The 25,153-nt window shown below is 43.4% G+C and overlaps 1 protein-coding gene across 2 annotated transcripts in view; it reads left to right on the plus strand.

Annotated features, from left to right (window-relative positions):
• LOC140204588 (interleukin-13 receptor subunit alpha-2-like) overlaps positions 1-17,814 on the plus strand; it is a 59,978-nt gene extending 42,164 nt beyond the window's left edge. The window contains exons 5-8 of one of the 2 annotated variants that reach the window (XM_072271311.1): positions 1,495-1,654; positions 7,161-7,254; positions 13,291-13,327; positions 16,967-17,814. In XM_072271311.1, the coding sequence (XP_072127412.1) occupies positions 1,495-1,654; positions 7,161-7,254; positions 13,291-13,327; positions 16,967-16,975 (300 nt within the window). In that variant the 3' untranslated portion in view covers positions 16,976-17,814. The remainder of the gene's footprint in view (positions 1-1,494; positions 1,655-7,160; positions 7,255-13,290; positions 13,328-16,966) is intronic. The other variant, XM_072271312.1, reaches the window with a different exon arrangement.
• The last annotated feature ends 7,339 nt before the right edge of the window (positions 17,815-25,153 follow it).

The following is a 25,153-nucleotide window of genomic DNA, read 5'->3' on the forward strand; positions in this document are numbered from 1 at the left end:
TTTTCACCTTTCCTAGTCCCCTCAATCACCTGATCCCCCCTGCCCATCATCCAATCCCCACCTGGTTCAACCAGCTTCTATCCCTTGCACTAACCAATCATCTCTCCATTCCATCCCTCTTATGGTTATACACTGGCAGTCTTTCCTCTTCCATCCCAGAGCTGATGTAGGATCTTGATCCTAAATATCAGCTTTTACCTTTTGCCTCCACAGATGCTACCTGACCTGCTGAGTTCTTCCAGCATTCTGTTCTTTGTCCTAGGTTTCAGCAGTCTCATTTGTCTTCAGACTATAACTGATAACATCAGAATCAGGTTTATTATCACCGGCATGTGACGTGAAATTTGTTAACCTAGCAGCAGCCATTCAATGCAATACATAATATAGAAGAGAAAAAATAAAATAAAAATAATAATAATATATGAATAAGTAAATCAATTACAGTAGACTTATATTGAATAGATTAAAAATGTGCAAAAAAACCCAGAAATACTGTATATTAAAAGAAGTGAGGTAGTGTCCAAGTGAGGTAGATACCGCTCCCTGAAGATATCCTGGGTACTTTGTAGGCTAGTACCCAAGATGGAGCTGACTAGATTTACAACCCTCTGCAGCTTCTTTCAGTCCTGTGCAGTAGCAACCCCCCCCCCCCAACCGCCATACCAGACAGTGATGCAGCCTGTCAGAATGCTCTCCACAGTACATCTATAGGAGTTTTTGATTGTATTTGTTGACATGCTAAATCTCTTCAAACTCCTAATGAAGTATAACCACTGTCTTGCCTTCTTTATAACTACGTCGATATGTTGGGACCAGATTAGATCCTCAGAGATCTTGACACCCAGGAACTTGAAACTGCTCACTCTCTCCACTTCTGATCCCTCTATGAGGATTGGTATGTGTTGCTTCGTCTTACCCTTCCTGAGGTCCACAATCAGCTCTTCCATCTTACTGACGTTGAGTGCCAGGTTGTTGCTGCAGCACCACTCCACTAGTTGTCATATCTCACTCCAGTATGCCCTCTCGTCACCACCTGAGATGGTTGTATTGTCAGCAAATTTATAGATGGTATTTGAGCTATGCCTAGCCACACAGTCATGTGTATATAGAGAGTAGAGCAGTGGGCTAAGCACACACCCCTGAGGTGTGCCAGTGTTGATCGTCAGTGAGGAGGAGATGTTATCACCAATCCACACAGACTGTGGTCTTCCAGTTAGGAAGTCAAGGATCCAATTGCAGAGGGAGGTACAGAGGCCCAGGTTCTGCAACTTCTCAATCAGGATTGTGGGAATGATGATATTAAATGCTGAGCTGTAGTGGATGAACAGCATCCTGACGTAGGTGTTTGTGTTGTCCAGGTGGTCTAAAGCCGTGTGGGGAGCCATTGCGATTGCGTCGTTGAGATTGAGGACACATTGTTAAGTTCTGTATTTTGATTTTAAACTCATCATCACATTTGACTACATTCCACTTTTTCATGATTTCTCCATGTAGAAAGCATCGGTCACGGTGCAGACAAAGTTTAGTTTGGTGAGTGTGGATCCAGACGAGTTCTACATCTTTCAAGTGAGAAGCAAGATTAACATGTATTGTGGCACAACTCAACTGTGGAGTGAGTGGAGCCTCCCTGTTTACTGGGGAAAATTTAACACAGGTAAGCAACATTACCGTATAATCTTGGAATCTTAGAAACGTACAACCCTGTTCATTTGCCTGTTCTGTCCTTTATTTGTTTGGTCAAATCCTTTTGGTAGGTCTGCAGTCTGCAATCAGATAGTGCATTCAGAATCAGAATCAGTTTTATTATCACCAGCATGTGTCGTGGAATTTGTTAACTTAGTAGCAGCAGTTCAATGCAATACATAATATAGCATAAATAAATAAATTACAGTATATGAATATTGGAGATTAAAAGTCATGCAAAAACAGAATGAATATATATATTTAAAAAGTGAGGTAGTGTTCAAGGGTTCAATGTCCATTTAGGAATCGGACGGCAGAGGGGAAGAAGCTGTTCCTGAATCGCTGAGTGTGTGTCTTCAGGCTTCTGTATCTCCTACCTGATGGTAACAGTGAGAAAAAGGCATGCCCTGGGTGCTGGAGGTCCTTAATAATAGGTGCTGCCTTTCTGAGACACTGCTCCCTAAAGATGTCCTGGGTCCTTTGTAGGCTAGTACCCAAGATGGAGCCGACTAAATTTACAACCCTCTGCAGCTTCTTTTGGTCCTTTGCAGTAGCCCCTCCATACCAGATAGTGATGCATCCTGTCAGAATGCTCTTTGTGATACATCTACAGAATTTTTTGAGTGTATTTGTTGACATGCCAAATCTCTTCAGACTCCTAATAAAGTATAGCCACTGTCTTGCCTTCTTTATAGCTGCACGATAACGTTAGGACCAGGTTAGGTCCCAACATATCAATGCAGCTATAAAGAAGGCAAGACAGGTTCGGTCTTCAGAGATCTTGACACCCAGGAACTTGACGCTGCTCACTCTCTCCACTTCTGATCCCTCTGTGAGGATTGGTATGTGTTCCTACATCTTACCCTTCCTGAAGTCCACAATCAGCTCTTTCATCTTACTGACGTTGAGTGCCAGGTTGTTGCTGCGGCACCACTCCACTAGTTGGCACATCTCACACCTGTACACCCTCTTGTATCCATCCAAGATTCTACCAACAATGGTTGCATCATCTGCAATTTTATGGATTGTATTTGAGCTATGCCTAGCCACACAGTCACGGGTATAACGAGAGAAGAGCAGTGGGCTAAGCACACACCCCTGAGGTGCACCAGTGTTAATTGTCAGTGAGGAGGAGATATTATCACCAATCTGTAGAGATTGTGGTCTTCCGGTTAGGAAGTTGAAGATCCAGTTGCAGAGGAAGGTACAGAGGCCCAGGTTCCAGAATGGTATGTAGAAAAATATCCTTTCCCTTTACCTCTTTGCAACTCCTGTAAGTCCACACTGGTTTGTTACTGGCCCTTCTGCAACGGCTTGGTGACAGTGATTGGTGTTCTTGCAGGAAGGTTGAGTTCACAGATTGAGAGTCACAGGCGACCAGTTGGTGAGGTTGTTAAGTTCAGGGGAATCATAAGCCTCTTGATATAAAACTCTGTAACCTATGGGAACTTGCAGGAAATAGGGATTCTGAAAGAAGCTGTCACAACCATGGATTCGGCAGCACAGCAGGTACGGCAATTGCCTCATGAAAATGCACGTGTCAGCAAATTAATTATTTCATTGTGATGGTATTTAACTCCATTCTTTTCAACGTAACACTTGTCGAGACTTGAGCAAAACATAGCAACGTTTTGCTGCCTACTTACACTCAGCCTTGCCTGAGAAATGAGACTGTCAAGTCAACTAACTCTGAAGACGAGTGGTATTCATGCTATATTTAGTTATTCCTTTCAGCTGCAGGGTTGGCTTCGTTTTCCACTTGAGAATAATATTTTTTTTAAAAACATCTCTTTATTGCTTTTACAGAATGAAAAGAAAACACATTAGATCATCCACAGGTTTGAAAGTACAACAAAGTTAAAGAAAAGGAAAAAATAAAATCTGGATGACCTGATTAATCTGGCTATTCAAGTTGATGACCGGGTGACTGAGTGGCGCAGGGAAAGAATGTCTCAAACTTCCTACGCGCTTTCTAATTGCTGTCTTTCCTCACCCCCTCCCCCTCCCTCAGCACCCAGTCGTTGGAGGGGCTTATGCAAGCAGGGCGCATGTACCTGTCTCAGGAGGTACGAGAGTGGTACAGGAGAATAAGTTCCTGCCTCTATTGTGGCGATCCAGGACACTTCTGGGCGGCATGTCCCAAGCATCCAGTGAAAGAGGGTACTCGTCAGCAGGGAGGGGAATCCTGACAGGTCGGTTCTCTCTTCAGTCAGCTTCTCCTAATTGTGTAATGCTCACAGCTTCCTTATCGTGGAGGTCTCCGACCCATGAACTTAAGGTGTTTATTGACTCTGGTGCAGCTGGGAATCTCATGGGCATCTCTCTAGCTCAAAGATGGGGAATTCTGACTTGGGAATTAAACGAAAATATCAACTTCAAGGTGCAGGATGGTCGAACTCTGGGCTCTGGCCAGATCCATCTTTCCACCCAACCCCTCCAACTGGTGCTCAAAGGCAACCATAGTGAAGAAATCTCCTTTTACCTGGTTGAGTCGCCTGAACTGCCACTGGTACTTGGTCTCCACTGGTTATCACGACATAACCCACGGATCAATTGGTCTCTGAAAGCACTCCCAGTATGGGGACTGGCATTCCTGTCTACCCGCCTGGGTCCAGCTCAAGCTCCATCCCATGTATCACCTCCTGTGCCAGCTAAGGATGTGGACCTGTCTGCCTGTCTGGGATTCTGTCTGAATATGTTTTCAGTAAAAGGAAGCACCACCCTGCCTCCACACCGGCCTTATGACTGTGCCATAGACCTCTTACCTGTAACTAGTCCTCCCGGGGCCGGCTCTTTTCCCTCTCTCGTCCTGACCGGTGGCCATGGAGAATACATCAAGGAGGTATTGACCATGGGGTTTATCCATCCATCAACCTCGCTGGCAGGAGCAGGCTTGTTTTTTTTTGTGAGCAGGAAATATTGCAAGCTCCATCCCTGCATCGATTATCGGCCCTCGAACAACTTCACTGTGAAGAACCGCTACCCTCTTCCCTTATTGGTGTCTGCATGCAAACATCTCCAGGGAGCAACCATGTTTTCCAAAATTGATCTGAGCAATGCTTACAATCCGGTTCACATGAGAGAAGGGCATGAGTGGAAGACAGCTTTCAACACCTCTAATGGCCACTATGAGTAGCTGGTGATGCCTTTAGGTCTGGCTGTATTCCAGGCCTTGGTTAACAATGTGCTCAGGTCCATGTTGAACCAGTTTGTGTTTGTGTACTTAGGTGACGTACTTATCTATTCCTGCTCTCATCAGGAACACGTCCAGCATGTCCGGAGAGTTCTCAGGCAGCTCCTCGAAAATAACCTGTACGTCAAGCTCAAATAAATGTGGGTTCCATAAAGACCAGGTGTCATTTTAGGCTATATGCTTGCCCCATCCAACATTCAAATGGCCCCTAGTAAAGTTCAGACAGTTTCAGAGTGGCGCAAACCATCTACAGTCAAAGAGGTACATCGCTTCATGAGGTTTGCAAACTTCTATCACTGTTTCATCTGGAATTTCGGCTCTATCGCGGCTCCCATAAATGCACTCACCAGAACGGTCTCTGTTGGATTGCATTGGACAGAGGGTGCGGACCAAGCATTTTTGGAGTTAAAGAGATGTTTCACCACTGCCCCATTACTGCAACACCCAGACCCATCATAGCCATTCATAGTCAAGGTGGATGCATCCAATGTTGGCATTGGAGCTGTCCTCTCTCAGTGCTCTCCCCTTGTGCCTTTCTTTCCCATTGCTTGACTCCAGCCGAAAGGAATTACGATGTTGGGAACTGAGAACTTCTGGCAGTCAAGGAGGCCCTGGAGGAATAGCGACACTGGCTGGAGGGAGCAGAGCATCCTTTCTTGGTCTGGACAGATCACAAGAACCTCTCCTACATTCAAGTTGTAAAAAGACTCAACTCACGTCAAGCCCAGCGAGCTCTCTTCTTCACACAGTTCAATTTCATCCCCACTTATCGTCCCGGCAGCAAGAATATGAAGGCCGGGGCTCTCTCCCAGTAGTTCGACGGGTCTGAGGACATTGCCAATTCAGAGCCCATTCTTCCTCGCTCGTTTATTGCTGCTCCTTTGATCTGGAGAAAAAAGGCAGAGGTGAGGGCTGCCCAACCCGGGTCAGACCTAGTCCCAGTTGGGGGACCTCCCAATCGGCTGTTTGTCCCTGCAGCGGTGCTTTCCAAAGCGTTGGAATGGGGTCACTCTTCCATCTGGCTGGACATCCAGGAATTCAACGGACCCAAAAGTTTATAAAGAGACAATTTTGATGGCCATCTATGTCCCAGGATCTCCATGACTTTGTATCTGCCAGTCCCACCTGCGCTTGGAACATGATGTCATGCTAACATCCTGAGGGTCCGCTGTATCCACTGCCTGTGTTCCACTGCCCTGGTACCACCTCTCAGTAGATTTCATCACTGGGCTGCCCCTGTCTGATGGAAACACCACCATTTTAGTCATTGTGGATCGATTCTCCAAGGCTGTCCACTTCATTGTCCTCCCTAAGCTCCCATCTGCTCGTGAAACTGTCACACTCATGGGTCAACATGTGTTCAGGCTCCACAGCGCCCCTCAAGACATGGTGTCTGGCCGTGGGCCACGGTTCACTTCCCGCTTTTGGAAGGCTTTCTGCTGTCTTGTAGGAGCCATGGCCAGCCTCTCATCCCAATCCGATGCATGGTGTTGTTTGGTAAGGATTTCCAGGATTTAGACCCAGCAACAGCAAAGGATCATTAAAGATCCTCACCATCCGGACCTGCAGCTTCCAACAGTCAGGAGGAACAGAAGCCTGTGGTCCCACACCACCAGGTTTAAGAATAGCTTCTTGCCTTCAACCACAAACAAGAGGAATTCTGCAGATGCTGGAAATTCAAGCAACACACATCAAAGTTGCTGGTGAACGCAGCAGGCCAGGCAGCATCTCTAGGAAGAGGTACAGTCGACGTTTCAGGCCGAGACCAGTCCATTCTCCAACCAGCCAGAAAATCTCTAATCTTTCAAATCCCTTACTGTCTCTTCTTTCAATTAGTCCTGACGAAGGGTCTCGGTCGGAAACGTCGACTGTACCTCTTCCTATAGATGCTGCCTGGCCTGTTGCGTTCCACCTGCATTTTGTGTGTGTCGCTTGAATTTCCAGCATCTGCAGATTTCCTCGTGTTTGCGTTTTTAAATCCCTAATCTGTACAGTTTAGCAATATTAGGACTACTTTGATCAAATTGGATTAAAATGAACTGTTTTGTCTTGTAATGATTGAGTACAGTTTATATTTAACATACAGTATGTATGCTGCTTATATGATGCTGTGAAAGAGCCTGTGAAAGAGTTACAAGTAAAGAGTTTCATTGCATCTGTACACACATATGCATAAAAAATCAACTCGACTCAGACCTTGATTTTGATGTTTTCAATTCAGACATATTGAGGTAGAATCTTAGGTTGAAACTGTAAAAGAATGGATGACTCTTTTATTTTTCAGAAGTTAAGCAAAGAAATTTCAATCCATTGGAATTACTTGCCACTGTACCAGTTTTGGTTTTATTCATATTGACAACATACCTAATATGTAAAAGGTATGTGCTAGTTTAGTTTGATTTAGTACTATAGTTACATATTGTGATGCTTCCTCATGTGATACAATGCACTAGTTTACTACTTAATGTGCCAAGTTGTTTTGCTCTGTGATTCATGGTGAGATGCTTTTTGCTTCAATCAGCTCAATCTATGCTCGAGTGAAAACAAAATATTTGACTGGGGAGGTGAAGGGGGATGGGGAAGAAATGCCTGGCAGATCAGTTCAGTGGAAAGACAAACAGTTAGTATTACAGATCAATAACCTACTGCAGAACTGATGGGTTACCACATTTAAAGGACGTTCGAGCAGATACATGGATAGAAAAGGTTTAAAAGGATGTCAGAAGCAGTATCAAATCAGGATTATTATCGCTAACATATTTGTTGTTTTGTGGCAGCAGTACAGTACAAGATATGCAATGTTAATACAAGTTACAATAGCAAAAGGAGGACATGGGTTTGCATAACAAAGCACAGCACAAGCTCAAGAAGCATCTTGTCATCTTCCATCTGGATATGTTTCAGCTTTCTGGATCTAAAATAAATATCAACATTTTTGGGTAACTCACTTTCTTTTTTCATCTCAGAATTGGCCATTTCTGCCTGTGGTCATCTATCAGTGATATTAGAACAAAAGACATAGGAGCAGAATTAGGCCATATGGTCCATCAAATCTGTACCATATTAATGCAGTTCCTCTCTTCTCTCTGATCTGCTTTATATTTCCTAATGTTTGATCTACATTTCACAGTGTTTACATGTTCCTCTGCCTTCTCTTTTGACACATTCTCATTAACCCATCTATCAGATGGCTTCATCAACTGCATCACCGTGGTAATCCTGATTTCACCCTTTTGGTGGTATCTCCTTTGTCCTATCTCATCCCGTACACTTTGCAACTTAAAACAAGCTCTCACTCGCTCAGTTCTGTCAAAGGGCCTTAGATCAGAAGCACTGACTCTGTTTTTCTTTTCATAGGTGATACCTACCTTGCTGAATTTACTTATGCCGCTGGCATTTAGGGCAGCAATGAAATTTTTCCACCTTTGTCTGTCCTTAGCCATCTTCTCTTTTGTGACCCAGGCGTCTCCATTTCTGCCTCTACGGCACAGCACCAAGTTGCCATTGGCCTCCAATATTTCCTCTGCCCTTCAGGCGTCCAATGAAGTGCTGTTTTGATGATGGAGTCGGCCTCTCCTCTCATCATGTGCCCAATCCATTTTCAATGTTTCCTCATGGTGATCATGGCCATGTCTTCTTGACGACACTGAAGGAGTAGGGTACGGTTAGATCTTCCTTGGCCAGAAAGTATGGAGGATCTTCCAGAGACTCATAGTGTGAAATGACATCAGCTTGACGAGGTCACTCTCTGTCATGCAAGGGTATGGACATAACACAGCTCTGGTACAGCTTCTCCTTGGTGTGGACACTGTACTTGGTCGATCCCCATATGTTGCTCATTGATCTGAAGAAGTTTCTCGCCTTGCTGAGTCTGCTCTGCATGTTGTTCTTGGTCGCACCATCCTGCCGAATGATGCTGCCCAGGCAGGTGAACCTGCTGGTGCTGGTTGTCAACACCATGTGCCTTGATGGGAGAAGGAGATTCTACATTGAGGGTCATGGTCCCGGTCTCTACCTGGCTGACTCTGAGTCCACCCTGTTCACCAGAGGTACTGAGTTTTCTCTTGCATGTGCTGTTATCTATGTGACCACTCTGGCCTCTACCTTTTCACCCGTTTGGCATGGGTAACCCTACCAAGATCCAAAGCACAAGGCCCTAGCTCTCCGGGCCATTGAGGCAAGCAAGCCTCCAAACCATACGACATTTGTGGTCCTCTTGGAAGTTGCTGAATATAATCATATTTTATTTCATATCCGTATTTTAACCTCAAACTTTATTTTTTATATAATTCTTTGTAAGTGTTGAATGTGGCTTGATGTTGCATGTTACCCCAAAACACTCCAGCAAATTTCTAACACATGTAAATGTATACCGCAAATAACGTTTATTCTTGATCCTTGAATATTTTGTTTTCAGCATTTTTTCACAATATGTTAAGTCTGTTTTGATTAAGTCCTGCTCAACTTTTTTCCTAGACCAGTATAATTCTTAAAAAAAAATAAGGAAAGGGAAATTGAAAATGCAAGGCCTAACAGCAAAGCACTTTGTCCTTTGCCTCCATCTTAGTTGGATCTCTAAGAATTGTATTAATCATGTAAAATTCATAACCTGGCCACATCTACAAGGAGTACTGCCACAAGAAAGCAGCATCTATCATCAAAGGACCCTACCATCCAGTCCATACTCTCTTCTCACTGCTGCCATTGGGAAGGAGGTACAGGAGCCTTGGGTCCCACACCACCAGGTTCAGGAACAGTTTTTACACTTCAGCAATCACTTCAGCCAGAGTGGATAACTTCACTCACCTTGGCACTGAACTGTTCCACAACATATAGACTCACTTTCAAGGACTCAACTCGTGTTCTCAATAGTATTTATTACATATTTATTTATTGGTATTATTATTTGTTCTTTTTTGTCATTGCAGTTTGTCTTATGCACATTCGTTGCTTGTCTGTCTTTGTGTGTAATTTTTCATTGATTCTATTGTGTTTCTTTGTATCTACTGTGAATGCCTACAAGAAAATGAATATGGTGGCATATGTGTACTTTGATGATAAGTTTACTTTAAACTTTGAACTTTTGAGATTTCAAGCATTAGAGGACCCAATCTCTTGATGCGCTTCAAAGAATAGAATCATTCTATTTATTCCAATAAACTCTGAAAGTTTCAGTGAATAGACAGAGTTAGTGAGAGTTCAGAAAAACTGTTGGTGTTAGTAACTAAATGTTAGAACAGAACATAAGAAATCTGGGAATGGAAGCACTTGAAACACTGAACAAATTCATCTAAAATACAGTAGCTAAAATAAAGTCAGCACTTCAGTTTGATAGATGTGAGGAGGACAAGGGAACCAACAATTCATGTACAGGCCCCTTCACTGTCCAGGCTTTTACATTTTATCCTTTATGGGCTACTTCTAACCCCACTCACTCTCAAGGGAGAGGTGACCAAACACATCAGTGCCAAGAATATGAAGTTTACTGAAATTGCTTGCATTCCACAATGTTGAATTTGTTTTACAACAGTTCTATACTACAGCTCCAAAATAGTGATGGAAATGCTTAGTGCTGAGTTAAATCATAAAACACACATTGGACATATTTCAAAGCAAACATTAACATCTGTAGAGAGGAGATGCCAAGGGACACCCTTACGGAACTTGGCCAATATTTATCCTTCAATCAATGCTGTATAAACAAATTAAAACTTTGTTATTGCTACTGTTGATTTGATTCTAATACTGATACTGATGTGATTTCTTGCTATGCACAAATTGGTTGCTTAAAATGCTTACACGGCAAATGAGCTTGTAATGATTTCCTGAGACCAAGAACTGCTTATATAAGACCATAACACCATAGGACATAGGAGCAGAATTAGGCCAGTCAACCAATCAAGCCTACTCCACCATTCAATCGTGGCTGATTTAATATCCCTCTCGGCCCCTTTTGCTTGCCTTGTCCCCATAACCTTTAATGCCCTTATTAATCGAGAATTTATCTACCTCCACTTTAAATATACTAAATGGCGTAACCTCCGCAGCCTTCCGTGGCAATAAATTCCCCTGGCTAAAGAAATTCCTCCTCATTTGTATTCACTGGACGCCCCTCTATTCTGAGACTGTGCCCTTTGGTCCTAGAGTCCCTCACTTTTGGAAATAACTTCCTCACGTCCATTTTTTTCTAGGCCTTTCAATATTTGGTAGGTTTCAATGAGATCCCCCTTCATTCTTCTAACCTCCAGCAAGTAGAGGCTCAGAGCCATTAGACACTCTCATATGTTAATCCTTTCACTCCCGAGATCATTCTTGTGAATCTCCTATGAACCCTCTCCTTTCTCATACAATGGGCCCAAAGCTGCTCACAACACACTCAGCGATTCAGGAACAGCTTCTTCCCCTCTGCCATCCGATTCCGAAATGGACATTGAATCTTTGGACACTACCTCAGTTTATTTTTAATATATAGTATTTCTGTTTTTACGCTTTTTTAATCTATTCAATATACGTAATTGATTTACTTGTTTATTTATTATTTTTTTTTAATTTTATGGATTTATTTTTTAAATTTTATTTTTTTTTCTTTTTGCTATATTATAGACAATAGACAATAGGTGCAGGAGTAGGCCATTTGGCCCTTCGAGCCAGAACTGCCATTCACTGTGATCATGGCTGATCATCCACAATCAGTATCCAGTTTCTGCCTTACCCCCATTACCTTTGATTCCGCTATCTTTAAGAGCTCTATCCATCTCTTTCTTGAAAGCATCCAGAGACTTGGCCTCCACAGCCTTCTGGGGCAGAGCATTCCATATATCCACCACTCTCTGGGTGAAAAAGTTTTTCCTCAACTCCGTTCTAAATGGCCTACCCCTTATTCTTAAACTGTGGCCTCTGGTTCTGGACTCACCCATCAGCGGGAACATGCTTCCTGCCTTCAGTGTGTCCGATCCCATAATAATCTTATATGTTTCAATAAGATCCCCTCTCAGCCTTCTAAATTCCGGAGTATACAAGCCCAGTCGCTCCAATCTTTCGACATATGACAGTCCCGCCATCCTGGGAATTAACCTTGTGAACCCACGCTGCACTCCCTCAATAGCAAGAATGTCCTTCCTCGAATTTGGAGACCAAAACTGCACACAGTACTCCAGGTGTGGTCTCACCAGGGCCCTGTACAGCTGCAGAAGGACCTCTTTGCTCTTATACTCATGTATAAGTATACTCATACTTACGTATTGCATTGAACTGCTGTTGCTAAGTTAACAAATTTCTCATTACATGTCAGTAATAGTAAACCTGATTCTGAAGTGTGGTCTGACCAATGCCTTATGAAGCCTCTGCATTACATCTCTGTTTTTATGTTCTAGTCCTCTTGAAATGAATGCTAACATAGCATTTGCCTTCCTTACCACCGACTCAACTACAAGTTAACCTTTAGGGGATCCTGCACAAGGACTCCCAAGTTTTTTTTGCACCTCTGATTTCCGAATTTTCTTCTTATAGAGAAAATAGTCTACGCCTTCACTCCTTCAACCAAAGTGCATGACTTTACGCTTCCCTGCACTATATTCCATTTGCTATCTTTCATTCCTGCTCTTTAAAGGTGTTGAAATACTGATATACTTCCACTGCTCCCTCTGTCTAATAGCACACTCTTCCTCTTCTAATGTTAATTAATTACATCTTTCTTTAATATCTGCTCCAATTTAATTCTTCTATATGTCTGTATTTGTTTCCTTCATGGCTAAGGAACCCTTCTCCCCAAGAAGGTGAGAATTACAGCATTTGCTTCAGTGGCACATAATCACTTTACAATTCACCTTCATAAAATTAATGACATTTAACACCTGGCACATGGATGAAACACAAATGGAGAGTTGTGTGGGAGGGAAGAGTTAGATTGATCTTGAAGTAGGTTAAAATGTCAGCACAACATTGTGTGATGAAGGACCTGTGGTTGAATCTTCTGTGTCAGCTAGACCTTTGACATTTCCTTTTTAAAAAGATGACCCAGCTAAGATTATATACTAACCACTGTGGTCAATCTGTTTATGGTTTCCTGCCCTCCAGTACAAGCATGTTTTGAAACCTTTGACATATTTAAATATGTAATGAAGGGTCACAAAGAACAGAAAATCTGCAGATGCTGGAAATCTGAGCAACACACACAAAATGCTGGAGGAACTCAGCAGGCCAGGCAGCATCTATGGAAAAAAGTACAGTCAACGTTTTGGGGAATGAAGGGTGTCTGCTTTGTTTTACTGAATATGATTTAACTTTTTTTTAAACTGAATTTTCTCACAAGTTCAGAAAGTTTTGTTTTCTGATTTAAAGCATAACTCCCCAAAGACTGAAATATTCATATTTTATTTGCTCAAATAAACTTAATTCTGAGTTTCTCTTTGCAGGTGTTTCCAGCAGAAACCGGACAGGTTTTTAAAAATGGTGAGTCCCGATGCTTGCTTACGATTTTCACTATATGGGACTTTAAAAGCAGCAAGAAACTAATTGTTAGTTAATAGGTTATTGGCTAATTAATTATTAGCAGCCTATAGAAAGAAGGCTGGATCAGCTGGAGTGGTCACTTTGGACTGGACCAGTTTAGGAGTGGAGAGGATTCAGTGTAAAGGTTGGGTTAACGGCCCAGTTTCTTGGGGAGAGAGCGGGGACTTTGAAAAGACCAGTCTCACTGATTGGATAATCGGAGGGAATTTTGTCCAATAAAAAGTCAGGCAAGGTTAAGTGAACACAAGAGACTCTTGCAGATCCTGGAAATCCAGAGTAACAGTAACACCTGGAGGGACTCAGCAGGTCAGGCAGCATTAATGAAAAGGAATAAAGAGAGAATGTTTTGGCCCATGATCCTTCAGCGGGACTTATGGAGGTCTTAGCCTGAAATGTCACTTCTTTATTCCTTCCTATAGATCCTGCAGGACCAGCTGAGTTCCTCGGGCGTTCTGTGTATGTTACCAAGTTTAAGTGGGGTGGTCTTTTGGCTCACAGGCTTCGGCCTTTTGATGTGGGATTGGGGAACTGAGGTTGTAGTTCATCACTCTGGTTCTTTTGTCACAGAGTCATAGGATCATATACCACAGAGACAGGGCTTTGGGCCCATCACATTTGTACGGGCTTTTATACCCAGGCACACTAATCCCATTTGCTAACATCGTGGCACTATCTATCTAGGCCTTGTCTGTTTAAGTGCCTCCTAAATTTAGTGATTTACCTTAAATCTGTGATGACTGGCTATTGATCTGTCAATAGAACAGTTCTTACTCAGTCAAGGATGTTCACAACGGATAGCAGTATCTAGTGTCACCATCTATTCATGTGACTCACTATAAATCCATCTTTCTTAATTCCAGAGGAGTAGAGGTTAGTTTGGTTCGGTTCACCCTTACAGCTGCCTATGGTAAAGTTAAGAAGTTGGATCTCAAGGTCTGAGTGACATTAGTAATTCCGAAAAATATTTTGGAAATTTTAATAATATCAATGATTTTCCAGCCTTCTTATATCTGGCAGCGTGTATAGATCTTTTGCAAATGTGATATGCCCTCTTCATACCTTAGAATATTCAGAGCAATGACTACTCTGAACTACGTTAAAGTTGTATAAAATGTTGGTGAAGCTCAGTTTGGAGTGTTCTGTCCACTTCTGGTCTCCTACCTACAGGAAAGATATCAATGTGATTGAAAGAGTGCAGAGAAAATTTACAAGGATGTTGTTGGGACTTTAGGACTTGAGTTCCTGGGAAAGTCTGAATTGGTTAGGGTTTTGTTCCCTACAGTATAGAAGATTGAGGGGAAATTTGATAGAGGTATACAAAATTATGAGTGGGATAGATGGGGTAAATGCAAGCAGGTATTTTCCACAGAGGTTAGGTGAGCCTAAAACCAGAGGTCATTGGTTAAGGGTGAAAGGTAAACTGCTTAAGGGGAACTTGAGGGGAAACTTTTTCACTCCGAGGGTGGTGAGAGTGTGAAATGAGCTGCCAGTAGAAGAGGTGGATGTGGGTTCAAATTCAAAATTTAAGAAAAATTTCAACAGGTACGTGGATAGGAGGGGTATGGAGGGGTATGGTCCGGGTGCCAGTCGATGGGACTAGGCAGATCAATATTTCAGCTCAGACTAGATGGGCCAAAGGGCCTGCTTCTTGGCTGTAGTGCTCTGATTCTGCTGAATTAAACTAAATCCCTTCTGCTTGGACAACCCACATCCCTCCACTCCTTGCATATTCATGTTGTCTATGTAACAGCCTCTTACTTGCCATTTTCATATCTGTTTCCACCACTGCCCCTGGCGACCTGCTCCAGGCACCAGTTCCTAAATAAAGAACAACAACGTGGATCTCAGTTGAACTTCCCTCTTCTCACCTAAATGTATGTCCTCTGGAACTTGACATGGGTTGGGGGTAAGATTCTGACTGTCTGCACCAGGGGTTCCCAACCTGAGGTCCATGGTAGGGGATCCATGGTATAAAAAGGTTGGGGATCCCTGGTCTACACTATCTATGCCTCAGATAATTCTATAAATGATCATTTCTTCCCTCAGCCTATGATGGTCCAGAGAAAACATCCCAGTATTGTCCAACCTCTTTTTATAGCTAATGCCCTCTCACTGAGGCAGCATCTTGGCAAAACCTCTTCTGGACATTTTGCAAAGCGTCCACATCCTTCCTGTTATAGGGCCAGCAGAACCGCACATAATACTCAAAGTGTGGCCTGACCAATGTTTTATATAGTTGTGACATGATTTCCTTGCTCTGACTCTCAGATTGACCCAACCAATGAAGGGAAATATGCCATAAACCTTCATTGCCACCCTTTCTACTTGCATGCACCCCATGGACTTGGACCCCAAGAACCATTGTGAACAATTGTGTCTAGGACCGTTTTCTCTTGAATGTTAAAAATTAGGTAGAAGGTGAATCAGTGATCAGGGCATTGAGTATAAATTTGAGAGATTGTGGTGCAGCTGTACAGGGCACAGGCAAGGCTGTACATGGAGTATTTATTTATCAAGAACAGGGGTTCCCAACCTGGGGTCCATGGACTTCTTGCTTAATGGTTTTGGTCCACGGTATAAAGAAGGTTGGGAACCCCTTCTCTAGAAAGAGTAGAGAAGAGATTTATAATGATGTTATCAGTACTTGAAGGATTAAGCTATAGGGAGGTTAGATAAGCTAGGCCTGTTCTTTCTTGTACTATAGGAGTCTGAGATAATCTTAGAATCATGAAGGACATAACTAGGGTCAATTCAGTGTCTTTATCCCAGGATTAGGGAATCAAGAACTACAGGGCATTGTTTTAAGGCGAGAGTGGAAAATTTTAATAAGAATTTGAGCAATTTTTTAATGCAAAGTGCAGTGTTTATATGGAATGAGCCAGATGAAGTGGTTGGGACATGGGTAGGAAAGGCTTAGAATATGGGTGAAATGGGGCACCTGGGTCAGCAGCAGCCTGCTGGGCTGAAGAGCTTGCTTCCATGCTCTGATGGGTCTATTTTCATCCTTCCATTCTCTCCAAAAAGGGTTGTTCTTTTTCTGCACACTCCCCATTGAACTTACAAGCACTCAAATGCAAATTTTGGAACAAAGCTGCTTTATTGGTTCAGGTAAGATACATAGGCAGCACAATAGCAGAGATGTTAGCATAATGCTTTACAGTACCAGCAATCAGGGCTCAATTCCTGATGCTGCCTGTAAGGTACTTGTACATTCTCCCTGTGACTGCATGGGTTTCCTCTGGGGACTCTGGTTTTTGCCCACGTTGCAAAGTATACGGATTAGTAAGTTGTGGACACTGTATGTTGAAGCCAAAAGCATAGTGACATTCATGGGTTGCCCACAGCACATCCTCGGGCTGTGTAGGTCATTGACACAAATGACGTATTTTGCAGTATGTTTCAATGTACGTGTGACAAATAAAGTGGATCTTTAAGCTTCAAGATTCGCCAAAACTATTCTGAAGTGAAAACTAGAATTTAAAGAAATTGCGATAGAATCCTGGAGCCAGGATGCCATCTTGAGATGAATCCCACACCACTTTGTTACTAACTCAACGTTTCTTGTGTCGTTTCCCACAGGAACCTTGAGAAATGATCCAATCTCGCACCTGAAGGGTTTCAAAGGGCATCACTTCAACAGGCTTCCAAAGGATAATGGATGTTGGTATTAAAGAACAACCATCTCTCTGCATTTACAGTTCAGAAGGCCATTGCTTCACATGATAGATATTAGCAACTAAAAACAAAGCTGGCATTTCTCTCAGCACAATTGACTTTATTTCTGTAATCACTGTGATGAATCCTTGTATTTTTAACACACCTGCACAGACCATGATCACAACTTTTTTTTGGTCTGACTGAAACTTGCTGGTGTTTATCCTTTACAGGCAGCTGAAGTTGAAAGTTCTAACATTGCTTATCTTATATCTTTTGGTGATTTTTATCCAAGTAGTGCATTCACATGATGGGGGTCAATATTCTCCAGCCACAAGCATATACACTTCAAAAATGAAAAGGACACAATGTCACAGAGTGACACACACAAAATGTTGGACGAACTTGGCAGTTCAGGCAGCATCTCTGGAGAGGTATGAAGAGTCGAAGTTTTGGGCCAAGACGCATCATCGACCTGATGATTACCATCATCGTAATGCTGGCTGCTTATTCCTTTCTATTGTTGTTGCCTGACCTGCTGAGTTCCTCCAGAATTTTGTGCCTGTTGCTCTGGAATTCCAGCATCTGCAGAATCTCTTGTGTTTACAATGTCACAGCAAATTACTAATACATGTAAATGGATGTGGTGATTAAAGTTGATCTAAAATGTATTAATGTAACAATTAACTAGTAACAGAATTTAAATAAATCAAATGCTTTTGTCTCTGTTTTGCTGTTTCTGGTGACATATGCATACTTTGATAATAAATTTACTTTGAACTTTGAACTCCTATATTAAGGACTTTTTTTGAGTACATAGCATTTCTATTTTGCCACATTATCACTTTAGTTTCTGACCTAATCTTTTATTACAAAATGGTTCTTATGAGCCGCACACTTAGAACCAAAAAATGTGAAAATAAGTCGATCATCCTAAATGTCAGCGTTTCAGAACTGTAGGCTGATACTCTATCAAAATTCTCACCTTAAATCATGCAACAAAAGAATCTCATCTTAGGCAATCCCGTGGGGTTCATTACTTGTTTGTGCTTCCAGACTGAGGTGATCACTGTATGCCGCCTACCACAGGTACTTAACAGAGTAAGGTCAGGGCCCAAAGGGAGAAGGTTCCAAGATGTACACAGATCTGGCCCATCTACATGGCCTTAGTAGACATCACACATGAAGGTACCCCCAACATACACAGATGCACACATATCCAGTGTGTGCACACACGCATATGCAAGCATGGAATGGCAGGGCACACTCGCTAGAGCAAATGGCCTCATCCTGCTCCTCTGCCTCATGGTCTTATGCAAACAAAGTCGTCGCACTCAGTTGAGGACGGACCCACCTGAGGACACACAAGTTGACAAGCACACCTTCATTTTTGTTTCCCCTCATTAGCCTATTCCCCATTCTTCCTAGTCTGTCCCCCTATACCGCATCACTCTCAGTCCTCATTAATGTTGCAAGCTGCAGTATGAGCATTACCTGTAGATGGCAGCAAATGCAAATTACATTTTCTTCCATTATAGTGGGAGAATAAGATTCAAGATTGTTTAATGTCATTTCCTGCACACAAGTGTACAGGAAAATGAAATAATTGTTACTCTGGATCCAATGCAACACCAAAAAACCTACAAAACATCAGGAATAATGAAAAAGGTAATAAATATAAATACATAAGATAGCTTTTCTACATAGACTGATTCTGCGCCCATGAAGCAACACTAGGGTGGAAGGTGACTGGCAGGAAATGATAAAGTAGTGTGTGGGGTGTTGATCAGCCTTACTGCTTGGTGAAAGTAACTGCTTTTGAGTTTGGTGGTCCTGACGTGAATGCTATGTAGCCTCCTCCCTGATAGGAGTGGGACAAACTGTCCATGAGTAGGGTGTGAGGGATCCTTCATGATGTTACTGGCCCTTTTCTGGCACCTTTCTGTATATATGCCCTTGATAGTGGTTAGGCTGGTGTCAGTGATGTGTTGGGCAGTTTTGACTACCTGTTGTAGAGGCTTCCTGTCTGCCACAGTGCAGTTTCCATACTGAACAATGACCCAGCTTGTTAAGATGCCCTCTACTGTGCATCTATAGAATTTCATGACAATGGATGTGCAAAATCCGGCTCTCTCAGCCTTCTTGGAAAATAGAGGCATTAATGAGCTTTCTTGACTGTGTAGGATGTGTTGTGAGACCATGAGACGTTGTATATAATGTGCATTTCCAGGAGTTTGAAACGGCTTGCAGTTTCCACTACTGAGCCGCCCAATGTAAAGGGGGGCGTGAGTGATGCGAGTTGTCCTGAAGTCGATAACCATCTCCTTTGTCTTGTTGACGTTAAGGAAGAGGTTATTTGCCCAGCACCAGGCCTCAAGCTCTTCCATTTCCTTTCTATTGGCCATCTGATTGGTTTTTTATATATTTTTTTAATCACATTTTTATTTATTTATGACAAACAAACAAAAAAACAAAAAAAATGCAGCACATCAAAAACCACAACCATAACAAAATCAGATTAAATATTGAGCAGCAAAAGGGAGAAAAATATAAGGGCAAAAGTAAACATACACAGCAGAGGTTCACCGCACCAGAAAACCTCAGTCCTCACCCCGTGAGAAAGTCCAATACAGGGGCCCATATCCTTTCAAAGATGTCCCCTCTGTCCTCATTACATAGTCTCAGTCTCTCCAAAAGTAAAGTATTTGCCAGTTCTCTCAGCCACAGATCGTACCGTAGGCACAGAGTCCATTTTCCATATTTGCAGGATTAACTTCTTAGCAATCACCATTCCAAACAATACAGCCATTTTTTCATACATACTGGCTGAAGGTAGGGAGCTTGTTGCTCCAAGGATGGCTATGAGCGGGTCTGGTGATGAACCTCACCACTGTCGTGTCACCAGCAGACGTTACAATGTGACTGCTCAGGTGTCTAGCCGTGCAGTCACGTATGAGCAGAGTGTACAGCATTGGGCTCAGCACACCACCATGGAGGGCGCCCGTGTTGAGGATGATGGGGAGGGAGGATCAGTTTTGCATCCTGACTGCCTGAGGTCAGCTGGTTAGGGAGTCCGACACAGTGGTGTATTTAGGAGTAGGAGTTTGTTCACCATGGTCCGTGGGACAATAGTGCGAATGTCGAACTGAAATCCAGAAACAGCAATTCATAAGTGTCCTTGTTTTCTAGGTGCATCAGGGCCAGGAGCAGGACAAATGCTATGGCATCTGCTGTACAGCAATTCTATCGGTAAGCATATTGGTGAGCGACCAGTGTGACAGGAGTGAAGATAAGAGTCTACTGTCAATGACATTTAACCATGATGCAGTCACGTCCTTTGTTTCATTGTGGGAGTGATAATCCAGGAGCCCAGGCTTACATCAGGAGATCAGCAATAATATGGAAACAATGGGAAAAAGGGGAGGTGGGGTGAAGATATGTCTCTATCAAAGGAGGTGTAAGGTGCTTCTTCCCTCCACTAGCCTGCAGGCCACCCTTGGGCAAGGAGTAGCACTTACTTATCCCCCCCTGCATCAGGGTCATGTGAAGCCATGGGAGCAGGTGGTGGATGGTCATATGAGCAGCTGGTATATATCGCACGTCCTGGTTATGTGACCATTACCCTAGGCAGACAATCTTGGAAGAGTATCGATAATGGCTGGGGTCACCTGAATTGTAAGGACACTGCCCATAAGGCAATGGCAAGCCAGCTCTGGAGAAAAATTTTCCAAGAGCAACCATGGTCGTAGGACCATGATCGCGTACGTCACAAGACATGGCACACAATGATGATGATGACTGGAAAAATTTCTGTATTTGGTTTTGTTCTCATTGTGTTGTTTCTTGAAAATAAAATGTGCATGTTGCATTTCTGATGCTATGTGCCTGTGATGCTGCTGTAAGTAAATTTTTCATTGCACCTGTGCATAAGTATATATGGGCAGATGACAGTAAACTTGACTTTTGACTTCTGCTCCAGTGACAGAACACATGGGGACAGGACATTTTGAACAGAACCATAAGACCGTAAGACATAGGAGCCGAATTGGACCATATGGCTTGCTGTGTCTGCTCCGCCATTCCAATATGGATGTTCTATTATCCAACACATCCAAATTCTCCTGTCTTCTCCCCATAATCTTTAATACCTTTCAAACTCTACTTTAATTATACCCGATATCCTGCCATCCAGGGCAATTGATTCCACAGAGTCACCATCCTCCTGCTAAAGAAGTTCCACCTCATCTGTTTTCTAAAGGGACATTCTTGTACTCTGAAGCCGCGCCCACTGGTCCTGGACTCCCCCACTATAAGAAATATCCTCTGTATACGTGCACTAGGTCAGGGGTCCCCAACCTTTTTTGCAGGGCGGACCAGTTTCATATTGACAATATTCTTGCGGACCGGCCGACCGGGGGGGTGGGGGGGGGGGGATGGTTGCCAACGGACAAGAGTACAGTAGAAGCCAAACACGTTGTTTACCAAAAGACTACAGTGACCATGAAGCCTTGCGCGGGCACAGGGCGCATGCGTGATTGCGTAAGCGCGCACGTGCCTTTTTTTTGCTAGAAATCGTTTTTGGCGATTCTGTTCGGTGGGGGTGGGGTGTTAATCACGACCGGAATATTGGTGATAAGTGGCTAATACACTCAGTTTCGTTTCTAAAAGGGTTTATCTAAAGAATTTAATATTAAACACACAACGCATATTTTCCTCGCATGAATATAGCGATAAGTCAATTATCAGGGGAGGACAGGGGGGCTTGAAATACGTGTTGAACGAACTCCCAGTAGAAGTGGCAGAAGCAGGTTCGATATTATCATTTAAAGTTAAATTGGATAGGTATATGGACAGGAAAGGAATGGGGGGTTATGGTGCAGGTCGGTGGGACTTGGTGAGAGTAGCGTCCAGCACGGACTCGAAGGGCAGAGATGGCCTGTTTCCGTGCTGTAATTGTTATATGGTTATATAAGTAAGTCAATAGCATCATAACATTTTAAGTAATGTTTGGATATTAAACACGCAGCGCATATTTTCCCCGTATGAACATATAAAGTCATTGCAACGCACCAATATCGCTGAATCAGTGGGAGCCCTGGGGGTGACGGGAGACAGCGATACTCGAATGGGTTCCTTATGTCCAGTCTACTCCGCAATTTAGTTTTTGTTGCATTCATCGCAGAGATAAGTTGGAAATGGAAGCAACGTTTTCAGTGCTTCCGTGGCTATCTCAGGATATTCGCCCTTGACTTTGATCCAGAATGCCGGCAGAGATGTTATGGCAAACATAATTTTCAGCCTGCCGTCATTTGCAAACTCGAGGAGTTGATCTCCTTCCCGCGATGACGTGCGGGTTGACCTCGCGTGCGTTCAAGCTCAACAGTGGCCGTGACAGGGAATGAGGAAAGGTGCAGCTGACTCGTATCGCCAAATCATATAGTTTTCCTCGCGGCCCGGTAGTTGGGGACCGTTGCACTAGGTCTTTAAATGTTTGATAGTGAAACCCCCTTATACTGGGCGTCTCTGGAAAACTGGCTTGTTAGCCCCTCACTAACAGCCTCTGGGTTCCGCGCCGATAAACCCACCTTTCTCTGGTTTCATACATCTAGGGTGTGTACAACTTTGGTCCCGCTAAACCCGTGGGGTTACGATGTCTCGCCCACCCAAACCCCGGTTATTGTGAATGCTGTGTGATTTACTGCCCCCGGCAAGATGCAACAGATTGATTAAAAAGAAGTATTATTTAATAATGTTAATTTAAGTTATTTAATGAAAGAAAGGGAAAAAAAGGGCCCATTGCTCTTCAGCAGTCAAATGTACACTTAAGTTGAAGCTCATCTTGAACTTGTCTGTCACTCACTCGGTCTGCATGAAAGTACACACCACCTTCCGAACGTTGCTTGAAATCCATCTTGATCAAACAGGTCTCCCACGGGAGTACTGGTTCTTTCTTCTTGAAGCCATTCATCTGCACAAAGCACCTTGTGCAACAGGGTCAGCATCCTCAGCCATCTTTTTCCCTCTCTCCTCTTCCAGCTCCTGCCAACAGAGATCTCGCCGCTGGCGTCTTCTAGAACCTCCTCCCAAATCTACCATCCTGATTGGCTGACACCACATTCCTAAGCTGAATAACAAAGCTACTTATCTCAGCTCAAACCCTTCCCATTCTTCTAAACTCCACTGAGTACCAGCATAGAGCCACCAAATGCCCCTCATGTATTAACCCTATCACTTCTGGGATCATTCATGGGAACCTCGTCTGCACCCTCTCCAAAGCCAGCACATACTTTAAGAGGCTCAAAACTGCTCACAATATTCAAGTGCAGTCTGACAAGTACACTATAAAGTTTCAGCATTATATCTTTGATTTTGAATTTTAGTCCTCTCGAAATGAGCATCACGATGTCATTACAGAAAACACAAGAACTTTCCACTCGCAGGTTTTGAAGCTTTAGGATATAAAACAACATAAGGTAAGGCTGACCAGGGGCTATAGCCATTGTCTGTCACATTATTGGCACTCGTTGGCTAATCCTTTTGGAACTCAAGTCTCTAGATCAAAAGTACAACAAAAAAGGCTCCCTTATCCAAGGAAGGATGTGCAGGCATTTGAAAGGGTTCATAGAAGGTTCATGAGAATGATCCTGGGAATGAAAGGGTTAACATATGAGGAGCATTTGGTGGCTGTGTGGGTCTGTACTTACCGAATTTCAGGCGAATGAAGGGAGGATCTCATTGAAACCTACCAAATATTGAAAAGCAAACAACAGGAATTCTGTAGTTGCTGGAAATTCAAGCAACACACATCAAAGTTGCTGGTGAACGCAGCAGGACAAGCAGCATCTGTAGGAAGAGGTACATTTGACGTCTCAGGCCGAGACCCTTCATCAGGACTATACAAATATTGAAAGTCCTGGATAGAGTGGATGTGAAGAGGATGTTTCTTACACTGGGTGTGTCTAGGACCAGAGGACACAGACTCAGAAAAGAGGGATGCCAATTTAAAACAGAGGTGAGGAGGAATTTGTTTAGCCAGAGGGTGATGAATTTGTGGAATTCATGGCCACAGATGGCTGTGGAGGTCATCATTGAGTATATTTAAAGCAAAGGTTGATATGCCCGGATAGTGGAGAGCACCCCTGTGGCTGTCCCCCTCAGCAAAAGTATCCCATTTTGGATGCCGTTGAGGGGGATGACCTGACAGGGGATGGCCACGGTGACCAGGTCTCTGGCACTGAGCCTGGCGCTGTGGTGCAGGAGGGAAGGAGGGAGAAGAGGAATGCTGTAGTCATAGGGGATTCCATAGTCAGGGGAACAGACAGGAGATTCTGTGAGCCTGATAGAAATACCCACATGGTGTGTTGCCTCCCAGGTGCCAGGGTACGGGATGTCTCGGATCGGGTCCAGGATATTCTGAAGGGAGAGGACGAGCAGCCAGTTGTCTTGGTACATGTTGGTACCAATGACATAGATAGGAAAAGGGAGAAGGTTCTGAAGAGAGATTTTCGGGAGTTTTTTTTAGATTACGAAGACACGCAGTCCTCTTTTATTGTCATTTAGTAATGCATGCATTAAGAAATGATACAATATTTCCTCCGGTGTGATATCACAAAACACAGGACAAACCAAGACTGAGAAAACTAACAAAACCACATAATTATAACATATAGTTACAACAGGAAGGAAGCTAAGAAGCAGGACCTCCAGGGTAGCAATCTCAGGATTGCTACCTGTGCCACGTGCTAGTGAGGGCAAGAATAGTAGGATCAGGCAGACGAATGCATGGCTGAGAGACTGGTGCAGGGGGCAGGGCTTCAGATTCTTGGATCATTGGGATCTCTTCTGGGGGAAATATGACCTGTTCAAAAATGATGGGTTACACCTGAACCCAAAGGGGACCAATATCCTGATGGGGAGGTTTAATAGAGCTGTTAAGGAGGGTTTAAACTAATTTGGCAGGGGGATGGGAACTGGAATGATAGAGCGGAGGAAGGGGAAAACAGAAATAAATCTAAGATAGTGAGCAGTAAAGATGTCAGGAAAGACAGGCAGGTGATGCAGCAAATTTGCAGCCATGGGGATGAGTTGCAGTGCAATCAAAACAAAAAGTAC

This window comes from Mobula birostris, chromosome 10 (assembly GCF_030028105.1).
Source record: "Mobula birostris isolate sMobBir1 chromosome 10, sMobBir1.hap1, whole genome shotgun sequence".
Lineage (NCBI taxonomy): Eukaryota > Metazoa > Chordata > Chondrichthyes > Myliobatiformes > Myliobatidae > Mobula > Mobula birostris.